Genomic DNA, 22,492 nt, shown 5'->3' with positions numbered 1-22,492 from the left:
TGAGGCCAAGCTGAAAGGGGAGCAGGATGATGATTGCTGGGAGGCCAAAGTTCATCCAAACTCAAACCACCAGGGAAAGATGAAGGGCTTGGTTTGCAGCCAAGCCCTGACAAACTGAACTGTGGAGGGCAGTCTGTGAACATCATCATAAACCAGACTCCCTTTGACTCCCTGACACACATCTTCCTTCTGGAGGACTAATGAAGTAGCAGCAGGAGCAGCAGGAAAAGGAAAAAGGATATAAATTGAGTGTAAACATAAAAAATATAGACATTGGTGACTGGAAGTCCATTGCCTTTTCAGGAATCTTCAGAGAGGATCTTGGAGGGAAATAGGTTATCTATAAATTATCACTGAAACATCATCCTGCATCCCAAACTTTACAGGATAGCAGCTGATAGTGCTGCCAACACTGTGACAAAAGCTCCCACAGAAATCTGCTCACTTACTCCACAATAAACTTTGTGTAGCAGGAGCAAATCTCGAGGGAAGTACTTGGGAATCCATCTGTAACTTTAAAAAAACACAAAAAAAACCCCTGAAACAATCCTCCCATAAGCCTGGAGGAACCCCTGGACATGCAAATTTACACTAAGTGCACTTTGTTGGAAAGGCAGGTGCCTTGTTCCTGAGGAATGCAAGATGTACAGTGACAGCATAAAGGAGAAAATCCTCCCTGTGACTTTTAGAAAATAGCTGATACCTACTTACACCTGGCTCATTCCATTATAAGAAGAAAAAATAATAAAGAAGAAAGCTGAGTAGCACTGCTTTTAGCCCCAGGAAGTTTCAGCAGGCTGCAGAAACAAGGCAAGAATCATCACAGAGGAAACTGTGCTGGTGGCAGAGCTTTTATGAATTCCTACGAGCCTTCAACTTTCTTCCAGCATCTCCTACACGGCCACTGCTCTGACAAATAATTCTGAATTCCAACGGTATAGGAAGCATGTGAAGATTGAAATTTGACCACAGTAATGTTAAAATAATGAAGCAGTGAGAGTATTTTTATAACTCCCTAACCATTTTTTAGTTTTTATAGGGTTTTCTTGCTATTTGAGCACAACCCATGGCTGAAATGGAAAATAGGAACAGTATGTATTTGTAAGCACTTTTATAAATCTTAAGGGAAGATCCAGGACTTGTCAAGTTCTCAGAAAAAGCTTTACTTCTCACAGCTGAGGTCCTAGTTTAAAGCAGCATAACCAGACTACCTTTCCATCTCAGCCAAAAGGCTGTGGTTTCAAGCTGGCAATTAAGGAACCTTAAGAGGCTCAAAGTCCAGACAAACAGCCAGAAATTAGGATATTTATCTGAATATCCTGTGACTGGATTCTCTTAGGATATATAAGACTTTCTGCTTCTACTTGTGGCTAAAACACAACATATTGAAGCCTTGATCGAATTTTATTTGCAGACTTGATTCTGGCTACTTCCTAAGCAGGTTAACCAAAAAAAAAAAAAAAAAAAATCATCTCTTTCTACATCTCTCAGCATAGTGAGAAGGCTGATCTGAGACATGGGCAAAGCTTCTATCGTAATTTCCAAACCAAATTGAAATCCTGCCATGGAAGAATGGGTACAAGTTTCCTACTGCCAGACACAGAATACTTTAGATGAGACATTTAAGATAAATATTGTGGCATCCACTGCAAAGTGAACTCATGAGTTCTCTGTCCAGTTTGTCTCCTGGCAGTTCAATGCCCTCCACCACAGACCTGGGGCCCAGATTCACAGAATTCACAGAATGACTAGGTTGGAAGAGACCTTCAGGATCATCAAGTCCAACCCATGCCCAACATCTCAACAACAGGTTCTGCTGGTAGCAATCCTTGCAAGGGGAGGATCTGATCAAACCCAAAATTTCCTTCCTGCAGAACACACTGAGCACCAACCACTCCCTCCCTGCTGCTGTCACAGGGATTTGTGTCCCTACAAAGTCTCTGAAATGTGAAATCTCATTAGTCAAACCAAGCTGGGGACATTGAATGAGCCAACACTGACATTTTATCTGACACTGTTTAGAAATAAGTATTGGATCTCTTATTTAATAGTGATAATCTCCACAAAATGTTTGTGCTATACTCTGATTAGCAAATTACTCTGAATTACTGAAAATATGAGTCATATTTCTTGAAGTCAAATAACACATAAGAAGGGCCTCATAATGAGCAAAAATCTCCAGCCTTTCAACACCATATCCACTGGATGATTCATGCACCCAATGTTTACTGTAATGCTCCAGAATAGTTCTCATGTTTTTATTTTTCTGAGATCACTATTTTAACCATGTTTTTGCTGTTTAACTGCATGGTAAATGCATTTAGAAAATGACAAAAAACTCAGTGCACATATTTTATGTGTTTTTTGAATTGAGTAGTACCATGGTATTCCACAGTTGCAAGTAAAAAGAAAATAACTGGTGGATTTGCAACCTGATTTATGTTTGTGTCTTTTACTGAACAATTTTACAAAACAGTAACAGCAAAAGATATAGATGTTGAACTTTTCCATGACGAGTATTATCTGCAAAAGCAGATCTGTTTGCCTGCTCTTTTAATTTTTGGATCAAAAATGTATTTTTATTAAATATCTGTGTAGAAAAGAACACATTTGCATCTTAATTCAGCAAAATAGGAGTTAGCATTTGAGTATAAACTATCATTCATGAAATCTCCAGAACTGGAGGTTTAGACCATGTCAGGAATAGAAAGTTATCTTAGAGTAATTACACTGAGATTTTCCAGTATACTGAAATATACATTTTCTTCTCTTTCATATTCTCCTACCTTTTATGTCTTAAATAAAAAGAAATACCATAAATACCTCACTTGAAAGTTCTAAAACTACGGATTAACACTGGCTGTAATCTGAACATTTTCACATTTACGTAAATTTATTTCATAAGAACATTTTACTGCTACAATTTTGAAACATGGCCAAGAAATGTTAACCATACCTCTCAGCAATGACCTGTACTGGGGAAATAAATTTCCCCCTGTATTGGGGAAAACAATTTATCTTTTGCTTTATTTAATGTGTTGAAGCTCATGCCCATGAACTGGAAAACAGCTAATGCCATCCAAGAGGCCAAGCAATCAGGGGTAGCATGACAGCTTTCTATTTACTTGTCTTACCAGATTTCAGGAAAAATAAGAAATCAGCCTCTTCAGAATTGCTGCATAAGCCTGCATAGGTGCCAGCAGAAATGGTTGCTTATGGCTTATCTGGTGATTATTCATATATTAAGAGGTGTTTTCATATTGCTGACAATTAAGCAACAGCTCATTTTGTTCACTAAAAAATATGAAAGGACCTCTTTGAAGTGACAAAATACAAAGAACAATATATGGACCAACTTATAATCAAATGCAAAATTAAGAAATGTTTTTAATTAGTACTTCATGAAAAAAAAAACAAAGAAAAAGGGCTTTTAAAAAATGTTGAGACTGATAAAATTAAAAGGCATTGACACATTTTTCAAGTTTGCATTGCCCGAGATCTGTGTGCCAAGTTATGACCATAAGTGAACTTCTCTGGGTGAGTTATTAACTTCTGGAATAGTGTAAGTGCTGACATGACTTTCACAATAAAAGTACAAATGGACCATTACTTACTTCACATAAACTGCTATCCAGATGCTTCAACAAGTAGTCTATTATAATTTATATACTAATGATGAGTAGGATTTAGCTGTCAATACAGTCTTAAGGCATATTTTAGAAGTATAAATTGGTAAGTTTTGAAGGAAATCAATATAATGGGCACCAAATGTAATCCTCTTTAATGTAATAGCTTTGAAATAAATCAGGAAGGTTTCTGAAAGGGAGCTGTCTGATTATACATTAAACTAAGGATTTATCATACAAAATAGCTTTTCTTTCTAATAAGGTGCCTGATAGTGCAAATTCAGCTGAGGCTTTTGCCTGGAATGTGTTGAGCACTGCTGCTGCTCACTGGAGTCTGTGAGAGCCAAGGGATGCCCAGCACAAGGTAAGAACATGAAGCCCCTTCCAGAATGGAGCTCTGGAGAGCACAACCCCCCCAGAACTCCCCTCAAAGAAAGGATTCTTGGCAGGACTTTCCAGAGATTGTGTTGCTGTAGAGGCAAACCTGTTATTGACTTACAAGCAAAGTGAACCTTGCAAAGGCCAGGATTTTATAGCTCTTGAAGCACACACCAAAGGCAGGCTGATCCTAATGGGCTTTCCACTGCCATCAGTAAATGCTGGGCATTATCATATCTGAGGTCTCTATCACATTCCTAGGCATCAAAATAACTTTGAAATATCATTTTCCAAAATGTAGATATTTATAAATGGCAAAGGTTCTCATGGAAGTTCTCCTATAACATATTTAATTTTCTAATTAAGGCAAATTCAGTAAATTCTTTTTTTTTTTTTCCCTGCTGTTTTACAAAAAAAAAATATAAAAAAAAAAAAAGCTGGAGCATGATTTCCTGAATTAATAAATCTTCTCAGCACATCTACAATGGTAGCAAACATTATCTTCTCCATTCTCTCATAGTACAGGACAGATATGCCCTACACTAAGGGAAAAGCACTCCTTACTTTTATTTGAAATAAAAGGAAATCAAACCCACATATTAAGATGCATTAAATTACAACAAACTCCAATAAAGTATATTTAAACAGTTTATATTCTTATATAGTTTTTTTGCATTAAAATGGCACAAATGGCCACAGAAGGCAAAAAGAGAAGGGTCTCACACAAGTTTCCCTGCTTCATTCTGTTTTAAAGTGCAGATAAAAAGCATCTACAGGGCTGGAAGGCTCTGACTCTGGCATGTGTGCAGACACTTTTTTACTGTGTTGACTTCACAACTAAGACTCATTTAATTGAATGAGTTTAGATTGTAGTGCTGATTATGCTCATATTCACAAATCAGAATTATAACTGAGTTTCCATGGAAACACTATATGTCCCTGTTTTCCTTTCAGACAAGGCTATGCCTGTTTAACGAGTTTGCTGAGGACAACATGTTTTATTTAAGTTACATTAACTGGAGCCAATACTTCCTAATTACATTACCAGAAGAAACATTTTCAGCAAAGTTTCTACCATGGGAAACCCTCAGTTTTTCAGCCCATCTCTGAAAATCAGGAAATGTCAGCATTGCAAGTGCTTAAAGTGTGTTAACTGGTCTTCTATCTATAAAATAATCTATTTTATAAAATTACATAGTTGATCATGTTTTATAATATTTATATATATGTAAATTATTGCATGGAATCTGGATTTCTGTGACACTTCCATCAGAGAACATCTGCCCATGAAGACAAAATAGGTCCAGGGTCTGAAGCACTGAAGGCTTAGACCAGTTCCTGGTCTAAACATACCTTATAAATAGGAATAAAATCAAACAGATTCTCTTCTTCAGAGTGATTTTTCTCACAGATATAGGCAAATGAAATCTCCAGAAACCCAAGTCTGACAGGTGCCATTACCTGTCCAAAAAGGTGTAAAACATTTTGAATCTTTGAGTGGTGTATTTTGTTCACCAGTTCATAATATTCTGACATAGAACACCAGAAAGGATGTTCTATGTATTCACACTTGCAGTTCAAATTCTGTGCTGATGGAAGGGTGATAAATTTCCCTAATATTTTAGGAAAAGAAGCAGGTCCAAAGACCTAATTAGGAATATTTAAAGAGGTGCCTTAGCAAGAGTGCCATGACAGTAAAGAAGAGGATTGTTGGTAAACAGAACTTTTTACATTTTTAGTTCAAATCTGCACTATGATGCAACTGAAACATTCTATGTGATAATTTCACCCAAGTTCCATTTAGACAAAGAGAATCAAGCAGTAGGTGACTCCCACTTCATTCTCAAAACTTTCTCACATTTTCTCTGCAGAAGTTCTAAACAGGTATCCCTTTACTCCCCAGCTAAGAAAGCAACAGTGTGTGAAAGTATGACCAGCTGATGGCATATAGAAAAGTAGTGTTTAGTTTCCAAGGAAAAGCCTGTACTACAATTGCTTGAAATACAAATGTTCACTTGAGTGCCTGTGCTTGAACACATCTCCAAAACACCACAAACTACAAATTACAGAGTGCTCTGCTCTTTCTTCTTTCTAAAAGGGTTATAGAAAAGAAGTTTCTTTTCTATAGCAGTAACTAATGAAAACCATTTAAGATCCTAATGACACCAAAAAACCTCAAGGTATGGAAATTATTATTTCACTAAAGTAGGCACATGATACATAACTTCACCTTCTAAAAGCAGTTAGCCCACTTCTCCCACAGAGCACTTTGAGGAGGAACAAGTCACTAGTTCTGCTCTTTGAACCCATCTAACTCTGCTGAAACACAGACAGAGAGGAAATGGACACTGTCATTTTGAAAAGGGGAAAGGATAAAAAGTCTCAGCCAAAATATGAGTAACCAAGCTCAGCCCTGCCATTATATTCCACAATAACAAACTGCAGAAGGAAATAAAAGCATATAAAGATGAAAACACACCCTTTTTGCTTAAGACAGCTATAGCTTTATGGGCAGAGAAAGCTCAGCTAGGTTGGGTACTTTTGAGATCCCACTAGAAATTAAAGAATAATAAAGTAGAAATGATTTTGGATTAAAAGGCATTGTATTAAATGATAATATGTATTACCTCTATAATTCAGCATGACCCAGTTTTGACACAGAAGTCAGATAAAAACATGGAAGACAAAAAGATGAGATCAACACTTAAATGCTGTCTGAACTTTAGTGATAATAATCTACTTTTATGCTGTACTTTAAAAAAAAAAAATTCTCACAGGCATTCCAGCTGTTGTCTTAACTTTGTTATCCTCTCAATTAATGCATGGGCTTGAGAGAAAGTTCATCCTTCAGCACCTTAGGGGACAGTGAAACAGAAGCCATGGATAAAAGCTTAAAAATAACTTCAGGTAATACAAATGAAAATGTGGTATAGCAGAGAGCCTGTCAGCTTTTGGTATGATCCTCCTAAAAGAGGTGTTAAAACGTAGGAAAAATTTTCCTTTTTACCAAATCAAGAAAAGACAGCTATGCACTGGACATACTTTATAAATTGTAATCAATATTGAAAAAAAAAAAAAAAGAGAGGAGAAACCATAAAATGAGAATCTTTGGGGGTTCTCAGCAGGAAAATAGAAAACCAAAACAGACATACAGAAGGACATACAGCCAAAACAGACATGATAATACAGAACATGTAAAAAGAGTGCAAGAATAGTGAAAACTTGATGTTCCTTAATTATTTCAATCTTTAATATTTCTTACTTGTCACTTGGTTATCCCAGTCATGTTGCTTCAATACTGCTCATATAAGCTGCACATCTACATAACAGGGTTTTATTAAAGCTTCTTTTTATATTTCATACCTATACTTCTGGGGATTTTTTTTTAATTTTTAAAGTGTTTTTGTTGTTTTTTTTTATTAATGTCTGTTGTTTAACTCCTGAATACATTTCCTCCCAGGGTATTTGAAATCTGTAATCATCATCCCAGTGTTTCTCTCCCACATTACACTTTTAGAATCAAGTTCCATGACTTTTAAGAGTTATGTTTACGTCAGAGGGATCAAGAGGTTTAAATTTCAGTACCTATTAAATGAATTTAATTATCCAACCAGTTCCATTTGGATACACTGTTACTGTTCTTCACTAATATATAACAGATTTTCCAGTATTGTAATTCTCATTAATAAAATGCCTTCTGAAAGCGCATTTTCTTTTTATTTTTTAAACAAAACTCCTCTCAGTGGCCTATTTTAAAAATTTTAAACAGATGCATCATTATCCTGTATACTAGCTAAGTTTCCCAGGGATTTATCCTGTCTGAAAACAGCAGAACCCACTAAACTTGAGGGATGAGAAGCCTATCCATATACCTGACTTACCCTGTTACTTCATTTAAAACGTTCTGTGGAGAAAAAAAAAAAAAAAGGTATTTAAAAAACATCCTTGGTATTTAAAACCTGCTGACAGATTAAAAAGTAGAGGGTGAGTAAAGGATAACAGCTATGGGATCTCTAGAATGCTGTCAGAGGACTGCTGGTGCCTGCAGCTGCAGCAGTTCAAGCAGCAGGGATAGAAATCCAGAAAGAACAAGGAAACTGGAAAAGCAGCAAGTTATGCAGTGCCTTGTAAAATTTATCTGCTATTGAAATGAAGTGCAGCAGGTAAAGGTGTCTGGCTCCTTCTTGTTCACTGGAACCATGTGGGAAAATCTACAGTATCCCTCCTCTGCTTGTGAGATGATCCCACAGGAAACAAGCAGGGACATTCTGGGCACTGCTCACCATCCAGAGCTCTGCTGGCTGCAGCAGCACTGCAGAGGGCACAGACTGGGAGCAGGGATGTTCTGAAGGAGCTGGTCCTTCACACTCCACCTGCTGCAAGACATTTGAGACCTTCTCCCTTGCAGCAAAACATCATCCAATGGAAATGTTCCATCCCAGCTTGAATCCAGAGCTGCTGAACACGTCAGTCCTGATCCAATGGAATACTTACATTTCTACTGATGATTAAATCCATCAAAATTATGCATTTAATGTTTATCAGCTGCATCATTTTAATGTCAGGTTATTTAGTACCTTGCTAAATTAATCGGGAAAAAAAGCCACAAAAGCCTCCCGTGGATATTTCCAAAGTGTTGCAAGAATTACAGAGGTTTAAATATTTGGCTTTTTACTGCAGCAAATGTCATCCCCACTTCTGCAAGTGACTACTAGGGCAAAGAGAAAGAGTCCTTTTGAGCCCATAAACACAGGAGTTCCCAACACTTAACAGTGAGTTTTACTGAACTACTGCAATTTGCCTTAAAAGCATAAAAGGAATCAATGAAGTATGAGTTCTACTTTGTAGCACAATTGGTGACAGCAATATAAGAAACATTTACTGCACTTTAAAATATTTTTTCATACACTGTGAACATTTCAAAACCCTTTTACAGATGTTGTTCAAAAAAATCCTTCCAATTCTTACAAGAGCTGCCCTAGTAAATCAACCACTCAGAATGCACAGGAGATTTATATCCTGGTCTTAAGTTTGAGTCCAGGGTGAGCTGTGACCATGAACAGAAATTCTCATTAAATACAAAAAGGAAACAAAATCACTAAGTAAAAGCTTAGAAAAAAATTTGATGAAGAATAAGCTATCTAGAAAAATAGCAAGTGATCTCAGTTTTAACATGTTTAGGAGAGAACAAAAAGCATCTAAAAATATCAAGATGAAAAAAAGTGAACACCTGTACTTATTTTTGCATGTGTTTTTTTCTGGCCAATTTTATTTCTCTCATTTCTCTTAGCTTGATGTCAAGCAATATTTTCTTCTATTTGCAATAATGGCACAGTGAGTTCATTAATTTACTCTTACTGGAGATACATTCTATCTATGGATGCTCAGCATGTATAACAGGTGGTTGACATTAGTCAGGAAATGATTGAAAATTGAATCTGCACTCCCTGCTGCTATTTGTGATGGAACAAATACTCTGCTGACACTTAATCTGCCCCTTGCTGCAATTTCATCTAACTTGCAATTAAGGTAAAGAGGCCCAGCATCTTTATTCCCTGTGCTTCTTCTCCTTCTGAAGGCCTTCCATCCACCCTGGTAATTTTTCTACCTACCAAAGCACACTGTAGGACTGGTGTTTCAGTATTTTCCAGCTAAGACCTTCTCACCTTCATATATTTATTCCTATTTAGTTATGGGAAAAGAGTAGAAGCATTACTAACTTCTAAGAGCATTATCTTAGACTTTTAATACAACAACAAATTGCTGACTGCAGAAAGGGGAAGGGGAAGGGGAAGGGAAAGGGAAAGGGAAAGGGAAAGGGAAAGAAGGGAAAGGGAAGAGGAAAGAAAGGACTGACCCAAACAGTCATTTATAGATTATGAACAGACCTGGTGACAAAGACCTGGATATCAATATTGAAAGAATTTTGCAGTCCAGATCAGAAGAGCAATGTGGGGAAAACCAGAGCTATGACCTAGACAGAGAAGGTGCTCAGTCTGGCTGTCCTGGGGTGCCTGGGACAGGAGCTCACCCTGCCCATGCAGCAGCTCCCTGCCACTGCCAGGCTGCTCAGCCATCCCTTTCCCCTCTGTAAATCTCCACCTGGAACACAGCATGTTCCAGTTCGTCTCATCCACTATTACATCTTATACTCTGGCCTCTCCTAAAGGTGTCAGAGGAAGGTGTAAAAATTCCCATAAATAATAATTATGGAAAAAAACTGCCCATGGGGAAAAGTTTTTCTCCATAAGTTGTGTCATTAGTGGTTGATTAAAGCCCTTAAGAGTGAAAGTTTATATCCTTTCTAAACTTTTTTTTTTTTTTTTTTTTTTTTTTTGCCACATGAGGTAACTATGGCTCCAGATTATATATGGATCCGACTAATCTTCTGGCCCAAGGATAACTTCCAACAATGCATTTCATAGATTAATTACTCACTGTATAAACAATACCACATGTATCTAAGTAAGGCAAAACAAGCCACTGGAAAGGAAAAACTGGGCTCTTCCCCTGCACAAAATCAGAACTCCCTGCCTGGTTTCTTGTTTCTAGAGCTGCACATTACTTCCCACCTGAAAAGGACCCCATCAAATAACTCATAACAACTCAGACACAAAAAAATCATGGTTTGTCCTTGTGCTGTGTCATAACCAGCATTTGATATTATTAAATTCTAACTGATATTCCTCCCCTCTTATGCTGTCTAAGCAAAGGATGTCTGAAAAAATCCATAAGCCCACCTCTCTGGAAAATATGACCAGGTTTTTCAGGTATAAATCTTCCTCAGGCCAAATTTAGTTTGATCCATTGGCTTTTACTTCTGCTGTGAAAGGCAAGCAGAAATAGGATCCAGGACCTTCCTCTAAGTTTTGTCAACTTTTGAAAACCTAGTACCCTGCCAGGAAAAATCTGAGAGAGTCCTGAGCTCTCAGAGTGCCAGGAATGCCCCTGCAGAAAGAAAAGCATGAGGGACTGCCAGGTCTCTTTTGCCCTGTCACCTTTGCACAGTCAGTTCTGACTCATGGGGAAGGGCACCACCTTTCTCCATCATGCACTACTGTGTCTTTTCAAGTGCCAGTTAAAGGGCAAGAATTTTAGCAACAAAGGTATGGGTTGTTTCACCAACAAATATGACTTTTCTTTGTCCTGAACCAAAATGAAGAGGGGTCTGCATCTACCCAAAGTTTCATTTGGGATCTTGAGAAAGAGCTTATCTGTTTTACCAGTCTGCAGACACACATTAGTAAAGAGAAAGCAAATACCATTTCCCTGAAAGTATCTCAGTTTTAATTCCTTCCCACTCAAAAGCATAAGGAAAATAAATCTAATAAAGAGTATGTACAGGAATTGTCTGCTGTGGTCTTGGGAACATTTTTTTAATATAATCACGTTTGCCTGGACTCAGTATACAATGACTTGGAATCCAAATCCTGTAGCTTTTAAATATTCGAAATATTTAAATTGTTTCCTTTCTGCTAGAGTTTAATTAACATAATTTTCTTCTGTAAAAAGATGATTCTTACACATAGAACTCCTTTAAAGCAGATGGCAGTAATTGCTGCAACAAAGAGTTTGCTGGCAGAGCAAAGGCAGAGCTGCCCCCCTCAGCCAGCAGGGATCAGATATTAACTCATGGGGCTTTCCTGCTACTTGCAATGGGAACCATACCTTGCTACAACAGGCACAGGCTAATTTAAGAGGCTGCAAAAACAGTAGCTGCACCACATCAGACAACTGAAAAGAATCCTGCTGGTGGTTCAAAAGGCCAGAAGTGGAGTAGGTTTCATGGTTATCCTGTTTCTGGCAAATCTCTACCTGTGACACAACTATAATTTTCACCACATCAGACTTCTCTGTCACAACCAAAGTATTATTCCTAATAAATGGGAATAGGAGATGGATTATAGGTTGGGGAAACTTCTGTTTACAAAACATGTTCATTCAGAGTTCTCAATATAAGGGAAAAATAGCCACATCTACATGAAAAGCAAATCGACAGATTTAATCATATGTTTCCAAATCTGAACCCAGCAGGAACATGAAGATTTTTTAAAAAGTAATAACTTGTTATACCATGATTCTGAGTAAATAAAACAACCTCTGCATTATTGCTGGAACTGAACCTCCCACAGTGCTTAACTTTCTGTGACCTTATCCTGTGAACATCTCTGTAATATGGTGCATACTAAAAATAATACAATTATAGATGCAAAGACTTACCTAAAATAGGAGAGGCAGTTAAGAAACATTCTTTAAGCCCACTGTTACACAAAATGAACTGCAGTGGGAACTTGCATACTCATCTGGGCAGCAAATATTAGTTAGGATGGAAAAAAACTTTAAAAAGAAACCCTTTGAATTCATAAGCCAAATAAAATTATGGATACCAAAGAGAATGTAAAAGCATCCTATCACACAAAAACCACAATAATATAACAGCTATTACATCCTGCAACATAGTCAAAAATCATGAAAAGAGCTGCCACTGATACAAGGGATGAGTTAATGCAAGGAGAGTGGGATGCCATCTCCAGAAAAATGTACCTGACCTAACTTTTTTCTTTGTAAGAGTATCCATAGCTAACATGGCCACAACTTGTAAGGAAGATGCTATTTTAGAACAGATCTTTTAAAATTTAATTGTGTCTTCACAAAAATGATTTACAGGTATTTTTTTAAGATGGGCATAGAAATAGCAAATAAATGTACCATGCTACAAAAGTTAAAAAATATTCTGACATTAAGCTGACATTAATCTAAAGCTCAGTACAGATGCTCTTTAAGCTTCTCTCACCTCTTTTGTAAAGTTGGGGTTAACCAGGATGACTGTGGTACCAGGTTATCATATTTGTACTGTTCCTCCACTCTAAATCCCAGGCTTCACCCACATCAGGACAATGTGCCATCCATCAGGAATGTCAAGGATAGCAAGGTCTGCCACTCACAGCAGCAATCCTGGGATCCTCAAGATGAGCAATCATGCTTACTTTACAGAATGACTATTTTTCTATGTTCTCCTTCCCTGTTCCTATGTATCCAGTGTTCCTTTGGGTATCTTGGGTGTCAGAAGCAATGGAGCAAAGCACACAATACTGACAGGCACAGCTCTGCCCTGTGAGACAGGGGCACAGAGAGCTCAGCACAGACTTTTGGAAACCAAAAGGTACCTATGGAAAAGATGGGGTTGTTCTCTTCACAAGGATTCATAGAGACAGGACAAGCTGCTCCAAGGAAAACTCTAACTGGATACAAGAAAAAATTATTGATTCTGAGGACAGTAATACATTGGAGAAGGTTGCCCAGAAAAGTGATAGAATTTGTTACTGTATATATCAAAGTCTCAACTTGACAGGACCCTGCTTTCAACAGCAGCTGGGGCCTTAGGATCTGATTTTTCTAGTGCTCCTTATAGAACATTGCCTACATCACATACATTTTAACCTGGAAAGGGAGCTTTATGGGATCTTTTCAAAAGCACCTAAAGCAGAATTTGTACCCAATAAAGCTGTATTATGGGTCGGAAATGTTTTGATTGCACAGCTTCCCTCTCCATAGGGCAGCTCATAGATGGAGTGATCATATGGCCTGGAAAGACTCAATTATATATCAGATCTCTCATTCCTTTCAACACCTTGGAGTTCCCTCACAGTCACAAGTCATTAATCCTTTTATTAGTGTAGATGGCACAGTGCGAGTTCTGCTGAAGAAATAACAAAGAAACAAGTCAAGGCACCACACATTAAGTATAGTTTTAGCATCATCTGCTATGTCTTTGCAGTATCTTTGAAAATAAATTAATTTGTTCAATATTCATGGTGACTATACCAGGATGTGTGCCATTTTTATGGAAGGAGCTGCTGTTCCTGTATTCCCAAGCAATAAAATCCTGTCAGCACAACTAATGGATGTCAGATGAATAAGCTTAAAAGAGCAAACAAGGGCACTGTCAAAACCATGTCATCAACCCACAGGACTATTTGTAGTGATATTATACACTCCACTGCCTCCAGTCACAGCCCAGAATAATCAAAACCCATGTTCAGATCTTGCAAAAATTGACACAGCCTGGCTAATAATCAATGAGAATTCAGAAAACATACTGGATATAAAAAAGGCAGCTTTATTTTCTGTGCTTTGCTTTTGATGGAGATTAAACAAATTGAAGAGGCGAGGTAATCAGGTCATTATTTGTACATTACAGCTGTCCAGCTGGACACACACTGCATGGCTTGTTGTCTGATTAAGAGGCAGAATAATTTTTTGAGAGTCATAAAGGGGGGAGAGGGGAGAAGACTGTCATTAACAAAAAACTAAAGGCTGATGGAGTAACTGAGTAGTCATTGCCCTTCTACAGAACTCACAGACACCACCTGAAAAACCTCAAGAAAGGAAACTGGATGAGCACGTTACAGACTTGAAGAGGGAAAAAGAACAGTGTCTGTTACTGTTCTATATCAGAAATCTGGACTGACTCTTCTGCCAGAAGAAGAACCAGCAGAGCAGAATGAAAGGTGAGATGCTGAAGCATTTAGATTAATAATGCAATTTTTCTGTTTGCAAAGCATTTTCATGCCAATCAAGAGTCTATTTTACCTCTACATTGGAAGCTGTGTTTCTGAAGCCAACTGTTGCAGAACAGTGTAATGAACTGAAAGTATTGCTTACCTTGCATGCAGGAATGCTGGATTCTTTCAAGTGAATTTTATGATACAAAATTCAGTATTGCAGAAGATTATGTGTAATTTTAATATAAATGTTTCATTTCTGAGTCAAAATTATTAAGTAAAATTTATGCCTTAAGCTGTAGTCTCAAAATACAACTTTAATTTATATATTTATCATGTTTCTTACTATAATCACCCATTACTCCATCAATATGGTGTTCCCTGTTAGTATTTCACATTTCATCTCTGTATGTCAATAAACAGCAATTACTTTATTTTCCAAAGGTCTCTAGTAGCAACTAACTAAAATGTTTTGCATTTTGAAACAGTAAACAGTAGAAATTATTTTGAAGCATCTCTATAGCAATGTTAGAAAAGGATTCATCATCCTTTCTTCAGTCAAAGATCTAGTTATTCAACATTGAGTTTTTTAATGCTTCATTCTGTGCATACAAGCATAGCTTTAAGTACCTTGTTTTCAAAATTAAGATCATTAGCAAGACATAAAGGCTGAAACTTTTTTTTTTTCCCAGTTAAACCACCTGAACATCAGGGAGCAGCAGATAATTATAAATACTAAATATTACTAAGTACTCCTGCCAACTAATTTATATTTTCAGAAGCTTCTTGACAATTTGTGGTGAGTGTGTAGAAACCTTTATCTATGGGAAGTACAGCTGGTATTGAGAGAAGAGAATTAAAGCAAAAAGAGTAAACAGATATTTTAAAGGAGAAACTTACTGAATCTGGATTGCTGAAAAAGTATTGCTAGTAGTTTTTATAGTTATGTCTTTTAAGCTTGTAATTCTTTAAATGGTACACTGACTCAGTTCTTCCAGACAGTAATGTAAAACAATGAAAAATAAAAGTTCTGCTTGTAATTATTCTGACATAAGATGTCTTAAAGTTGTTACTACCACAGAAAGAGAGACATTTCAATTTAATAATTTTAGGAATCACCACATTTCCTTCAAACATCACTGCTCATTTGTATTTAAGAAAAAACCATGAGATGTACTTCATTTTAAGATCATGGTACGATTATCTTCATTCTGCATTATAGACATACTTCAATACTATCTGTAACTTACTTATGTGCTATAAAAGAAACACGCTCTGTGGCATCTACATGATTGTTTACTGTGCAACTGTATGCCTTCTGGCTGTGTTTGTGGCCTGTTTATTGCCTAAAGACAAACATTTTAAACTAATTTTCAATCTTTCACTTGTGCTACAGGTAACTGGCTATTGGTTTGGAGTGTCATCTTGTTGGCACACAGAGCGCAGGGCTGCCCTGAGAAATGCCTCTGCCACACAGCCTCAAAGACTGCTGACTGCAAGAACAGAGGATTCACTGAAATTCCTGCCCGTTTACCTCCTGAAATTCAGATACTACTGCTGCAGAACAACCGTATCTGGAGAATCAACCAAAATGCATTCACTGCAACGCCGTTACTCAAAATCTTAGACTTGTCTAATAATTCTCTCTCAAGTGTGGCACCTGGTGCTTTCCAAAAACTAAGGTATCTACAGGTTTTAAACCTAACCAGAAATATGATTCATTATATAGAAAACAAGACTTTCAGTTTCCTCCCACACCTAAAAGAGCTGGACTTGTCATCCAACAGCATTATTCGATTGCCTGAGACATTTGGAAACAGCACAGGGAATATAACATTGCTCTCTCTGAAGCATAACAAACTTCAGAAAATGGAAAGAATTCTCCTGGAGTCACTTCCAAACCTGAAAGTGGTTCTCTTCAAAGATAATCCCTGGCAATGCAATTGTAATATCTTTGGCCTGAAACTCTGGCTGGAGAGTTTTCTATATAGAGGTAAGGAATTTTTCTCATTACATAGAGTACATGGAGAACATTTAACCAGCATCTAACTGATCCTCACTTCCATGGCTTAAAAATTTACCCTGCACCACTTCCTCAAATAAACACACTAAACTACATTCTTATGCATAGGTCAGAATATAAGTGCTTTTATAAACACAGGTGGCAAACTAGACTCAGAGAGGGACTTCATATTAGTGCCCAGAGAAAGAGCAAGGATGCACACACAAACATTCAGCAGGCACAGCTGTGTTCTGGAGTATGTGAATTAAGATATAAACATTTTTAAATATAAAACAAGTATACTTGTGCACATACACTTGTTTTAATTCTACCAATATATTTTTGCTGGAAAGCAACCTACTGTTTTAAAGCTTTTTACCTGTTGTATGATGGCAAACATCAAGACAGATATCAGTAATGAGCAAACTTTAGAGAGCTCAGGATTCTAGTTTTTTCTATCAATTATGACTTAGTAGTTCTTTAATATTTTATGAATACCTAGTATCACTTCCTAATCTGTTAACCAGAAGAGGAACTCAATTCATTGGCAATTTCCTGATAGAAATGTGTCATGGCATCACACAGGGAAAAATGAAGTACATAAATAGTAGTGTCAGTATTTTGGTCACACCTGCTTTTAAATATATTCATGAGTTATGCTATGAAAAAGATAACATGATTTAATTCTGAAGGAATTAAATATAAAAAGGAATTAATTTATTTCTCCCAGGAGGTATGTACAGACTGAGAATTTGGAACAGCGGGGAAATTTTCTTTTTTCTAAATCAGGCTTTGAGGTTTGCATGTGACCAAACTGCTGATTACCTGTCTCTGTACCAAAGGGGAGTGGAGCCTGCTGCAGACAGGAGAATGGAGATGGCCCATGTGGCCCGAGGCTGATGGACTGCCTTTTGCAGGATCAGAACTCTGCAGGCCAGCTGGAAAACCATGCTGGCCATGCAAGGACACAATTACTACTGGAGTGGTCTTTGGGTGAGGTAAATGAGCTATGAGCCACCTTTTAGGAAAGACAAAAGGCTAAACTCATTTTAGCAATAAAAATCTTAATACCTTGAATAGGTAAAATACTTCTTTATCACAGGGCTTTAGTCTAATATGCTGGAAATTCAGCACGAGTTGACTTCTCTGTGCAGAAGAATGAAATGATCCAAGATAAACATATCAGATTATCTTAATTACTCTGCCAGAAGCATAAATATTATTCTTTATTTCACAGAACAGTGTTGTCTAGAAGTTCAGTGATGTCCTTCCATCTTTCTGAACACTAAACTGATGAATTAAATGAAATGACATGAAAGTTAACAAATTAATTTTAGCAACAAGCTTTAAAGGAAGCCCAAGTGTTATGTTCTCTTCTTGTTTGTATTTCCCTAAAATTACTTGTCTGAATCGCATGAAGAAAAATTAGTTACATTACACGTTAATGTTTTCCACTACTTATGACACACAGGTGATGAAACTTCCCAGTGGCTCTGCAGATATTTCTTGCATGTCATAACAAAGCAATATAAGTCAAAAATATCTGAGTATTTTTAGCTGAATCCATCTCAGGCAATTAACATTTCATGCATACTCCCAGGAAATTATAGAAAATAATTTCCTTCAGTTCAGGAGGAGCATCAGGGTTCTATTCCAAGCACACATATTTAGTTACTTAATATCATGAAAGGATAAGAGTTGAAGGATTTGAAGGTTTTATCTATATCCATATTCAATCTAACACATTGAAGATATCTGGAGCCATGCTTTGGGTTTCACCATTAAAGACCAAGAGACCTGCTATGCTCAAATCTGTCCTGGAATATCAACATTATTTGTGGAGCAGTCTCCAGATTTCAGTTTGGCTCCATCTGTATCCATTACTTTTTTCAAAGTCTTTTCAGGATGAAGATTTCTGTGCCTGGGAGGAGAGGAGAGGAGAGGAGAGGAGAGGAGAGGAGAGGAGAGGAGAGGAGAGGAGAGGAGAGGAGAGGAGAGGAGAGGAGAGGAGAGGAGAGGAGAGGAGAGGAGAGGAGAGGAGAGGAGAGGAGAGGAGAGGAGAGGAGAGGAGAGGAGAGGAGGAGGAGAGGAGAGGAGAGGAGAGGAGAGGAGAGGAGAGGAGAGGAGAGGAGAGGAGAGGAGAGGAGAGGAGAGGAGAGGAGAGGAGAGGAGAGGAGAGGAGAGGAGAGGAGAGGAGAGGAGAGGAGAGGAGAGGAGAGGAGAGGAGAGGAGAGGAGAGGAGAGGAGAGGAGAGGAGAGGAGAGGAGAGGAGAGGAGAGGAGAGGAGAGGAGAGGAGAGGAGAGGAGAGGAGAGGAGAGGAGAGGAGAGGAGAGGAGAGGAGAGGAGAGGAGAGGAGAGGAGAGGAGAGGAGAGGAGAGAGGATTGAGTTGATTCGATTAGTTAATTTTTGAAAATATGTCAACGTTGATTTTGGGCTTGTGGACTCCTTGACCACACCCCTAAAGCCCCGTGCTCCGACCCGAGTCCTATTGTACATTTTCTAAGTACATTGTATCCAATTCTTGCCACAAAAATTAGCAGTGGTCGGAAGTTGAAGAAATCGAATTTGCGGTTAGCAATACCTCTTAGTTTATCTATGACAGTTTTTCTTTTTCTACTGTCACAGAAAAATAGCATTTTGCATATTGCCATTTTTTCACGCTTGCGTCCTTAAAAACACAGACAACCTAATTGCTGATTAATTGCTTCTTGAAAATGCTCTCTTGAGTGAGTTTTGAAGTGCAATAATCTCACCACCGACCTAATTGAACAAAAGCCTTTATAACACATCATAAACCTTTAAAAGCGCGAAGTCGAAACGGATGATAAATTCACTTCAGGCCTATGTTAATTCCACATCGAGACGGTTCAGAAGCTGTCAGATACTGAGACCTCTGTGTTTTTTCCCCAGGAGGAATAAGCGACGGCATCGTGTGCTCGGCGCCGGGCGTTCGGAAGGGCAGGGCGCTGCTGGCGGTCCCGTACGAGCTGTTCGGGGCCTGCTCCCTGCGGGCGGCGCCGGCCAGCGGCCACCCGCACGGCCCCGAGCCCCGCGCCTCCGAGCCCCGCGCCTCCGCCAAGCACGGCCCCCACGAGCCGCCCGACGGCTGCGAGCCCAAGGCCAAGGCCCGCCCGGTCAGCCTGCGCCACGCCATCGCCACCGTGGTCATCACCGGCGTGGTGTGCGGCATCGTCTGCCTCATGATGCTGGCGGCCGCCGTCTACGGCTGCGCCTACGCCGCCATCACGGCCAAGGCCCGCCGGCAGCAGCTGGGCCCGGGCCGGCAGCACGGCGCTCCCGACAAGAGAGAGCTGCTGGAGAGCTCCGTGCCTTGAGCCTGCTGCCTTCGGCTCCCTCACGGCAAAGCCTCGCTGCAACTGGAGCGCCTGCCATGGCAATACAAATTGCCGGGGTTATTCTCTTTTTTCTTTTCTTTTTCATACTTAAAAAAAAATATAACTGTATATATTGTTTGGAATAAGACTTTATATAGAGCAACAGAAGTTTATATATTTTGTGTATTTATATTTTAAAGCCGCTGTTTATGGCTGAGTGAGATTTTGCCATCGTACACTAACTCTTGATGCAGTATCAGACCGAGACTGACTGACCTGCAGTCAGTGGCTGAAGGAGTGATGTTCTGCAAAGAAAACCATAAAATAGCCATCTAACTTAGTTTTATTAGTTACATCTTAAAGAGTAGAAATTACTATTTAATTCAAAATGTATAAAAATCACAAGCAGTTCTCAAACTAGCCACTCTATGCACTGCCACTGATAACATAAGTGTGTTAAAAGCATTTCCAAAAATGTGTTTTCATCTTTCCAGTCTGCCCCAGGAAGCAGCAATTGAACACTATCCACTTCCTAACTTAGAAAATAGGAAGCACCTTGTTAATTGCACATAATTTTTAATTACTTAGTAGGGAAGAAAAAAGAGAACTGAGAAAACACTGAAGGAAGAAATGCTACAGTGCTTTGGATTCCAGCCCCAAAAGGAGTACACAGAGCATATTTGAAGACACTGCCTGATATCCTGCTGGCTTACAGGCTTGCTACCGACTTTTCTGAAGCCACTTATTCCCAAATCCTCACACAAGTGCTCCATTTTGCAAATGCCATGGCTGCAGATGCAGCTCCCGTCACAGTGCTGCCCTTCAGCAGGATAATGTAGTTGCATGTTTACACATCCTCCCTCTCAGAGGGAACATTCAGTTCACTCAAAGGTCCCTCCTTACTCTCTGCAGAGCTGTTTCACCATCAGAAGAAATCAGAGCCAAAACCATTTGAATATCATAAGTTTAGAATTCCAAGAATATTTTGAGTGTGCAGAGGTTGTTATTTTAATGGTTCTTAGAAATTATTTTAAGCCAACCAACAGAGATCAGGAACTCCATTCGCCTTTTCCAAGACCAGATAAAATACATTTTAGGCTATTTGTGGCAGATATCTCATGTGTCCCCTAACTGTCCCCAGTGACAGGGATAAAGCCCTGTCCAGGTAGCCAATGTAGAAATCAGCAATGTTTATAGTACTGAGCAAAAAGGTCATGGAACAATCTGCACTGAGGGCGAGGGGAAGCTGTGTCCTGGCATTTGGAGATCTGCACTCTCCTTCCAACAGAGGGATTCTGAGATCAGGCTCTGGAGCTGTTCAGTAACAGCCTCAGCTGAGTAATGGCTTCTGTGGCAGGAGTCACGTAACCCTTGCTCTTATCTACTCTGTAATAATTGCAACCTAAATATTAGAGCTCGTTCCTGCACCTGCAGTTACTTTCATGTCCAGAGAAAATTAAGCATCTTAGTCTTAATCTAAATCTAGCAGATATTGAAAACAATCAATTACTGTCTGTTCCTTTTTTCTTTTTTATTTTTTTTAACTGCTAAGTACTTCACATCGTTATTAGACTCCCTTCATTCTTCTCTGTCCTGAACTAAATAAACTAAGCTGCTTCAAATTTTTCCTGCAAGACCACATTCTCCATTTTTTTTTTTCCTCCTTCATTTCCTGGAGCCTATTCACTTCTTTTACATTTTGTTTAAAATGTGGTACCCTAGGCTAGGAAGATTGCTTCAGCTGAGACATCATTAGCACATTTTTAGAATATTTCTATTTTTTACAATATCCTAATATGTAGAGTATTTGTATTCAGGCTTTTTAATCTGATCTTTTGATGCTTACTTTTTTTCCTTGCAAATATTGGTAAAGCTTAATGAATCTAATCTACTTTCAGAACTAAGTCATTTAAATATGTAAATCTACATTTTTTAACTCTTTTATTCAATTACTGCCAAAACATTTTGCAAAGAAAAACACAATTTTTCAGATACAGAAGACAGAAATAAGACAGGATTGGATCTTATTGCCCATGGCCCACAGATGGGTTTGGGGCCCATCTAAAATCACTGTTTTTCCACAGCAACAACCTAAAATGAGCTCAGTTGTACTCAAAGTGTAGATCCTGAGATGAAAGCTAATAAACTTCTGTCTTCCAGAGAGATTTCACCTTCAATGTTTCTAACAGGCTCAGACACAGCAGCACAGCTTCCATCAGAAATCACTTCACACTTCTGATGCTTTCAAGCAAAAGAAAAACAAGAATTTACTCGATATTTCCTCGTCAGGTATAACCCAGAACATTTTTCAAGTTCTTAAAAAACAGTCCTAGCACCAAAAGCCCTTCAGGCTTTCCTCATTGTATCACCATTCATATATTAAAAAAAAAAGGAAAAAAAGGAAAAAAAGAAAAAAAAGGTGAGGAAGTCAATGAAGGGCACAAAGACATTTAAAGAAACTCATTCTGAATCACATTGAAGATGCTTTGGGGATTTTCATGCACACACAAGGCTGTAAATTGATATGGAGTTCTGCCAAAAAGCAAAGTATTAAATATTTCCATTAGTTCCCTCTGCTCTGGGAATAGAGCAAGCCAATCCACGCAAAATCTGATTCTATACTTTCTGATATGCTGTTTGCCAA

At 38.4% G+C, this 22,492-nt stretch overlaps 2 protein-coding genes across 3 annotated transcripts in view; one reads left to right on the top strand and one right to left on the bottom strand.

The window, feature by feature from the left end:
- CACNA2D3 (calcium voltage-gated channel auxiliary subunit alpha2delta 3) overlaps positions 1-22,492 on the bottom strand; it is a 378,091-nt gene that overhangs the window by 46,727 nt on the left and 308,872 nt on the right. The window lies entirely within an intron of this gene.
- Positions 6,827-19,848, top strand: LRTM1 (leucine rich repeats and transmembrane domains 1; the record flags this gene model as incomplete). Its single annotated transcript, XM_079317188.1, has 3 exons — positions 6,827-6,911; positions 15,906-16,502; positions 19,424-19,848. 3 exons carry the CDS (start codon positions 6,827-6,829, stop codon positions 19,846-19,848), a joined length of 1,107 nt encoding a protein of 368 aa, XP_079173314.1.

The sequence above is a fragment of the Erithacus rubecula genome, assembly GCF_903797595.1.
Source record: "Erithacus rubecula genome assembly, chromosome: 13".
NCBI lineage: Eukaryota > Metazoa > Chordata > Aves > Passeriformes > Muscicapidae > Erithacus > Erithacus rubecula.
The sequence above is the reverse complement of the archived record's forward strand: the minus strand, read 5'-3'. Positions and strand labels throughout refer to the sequence as shown.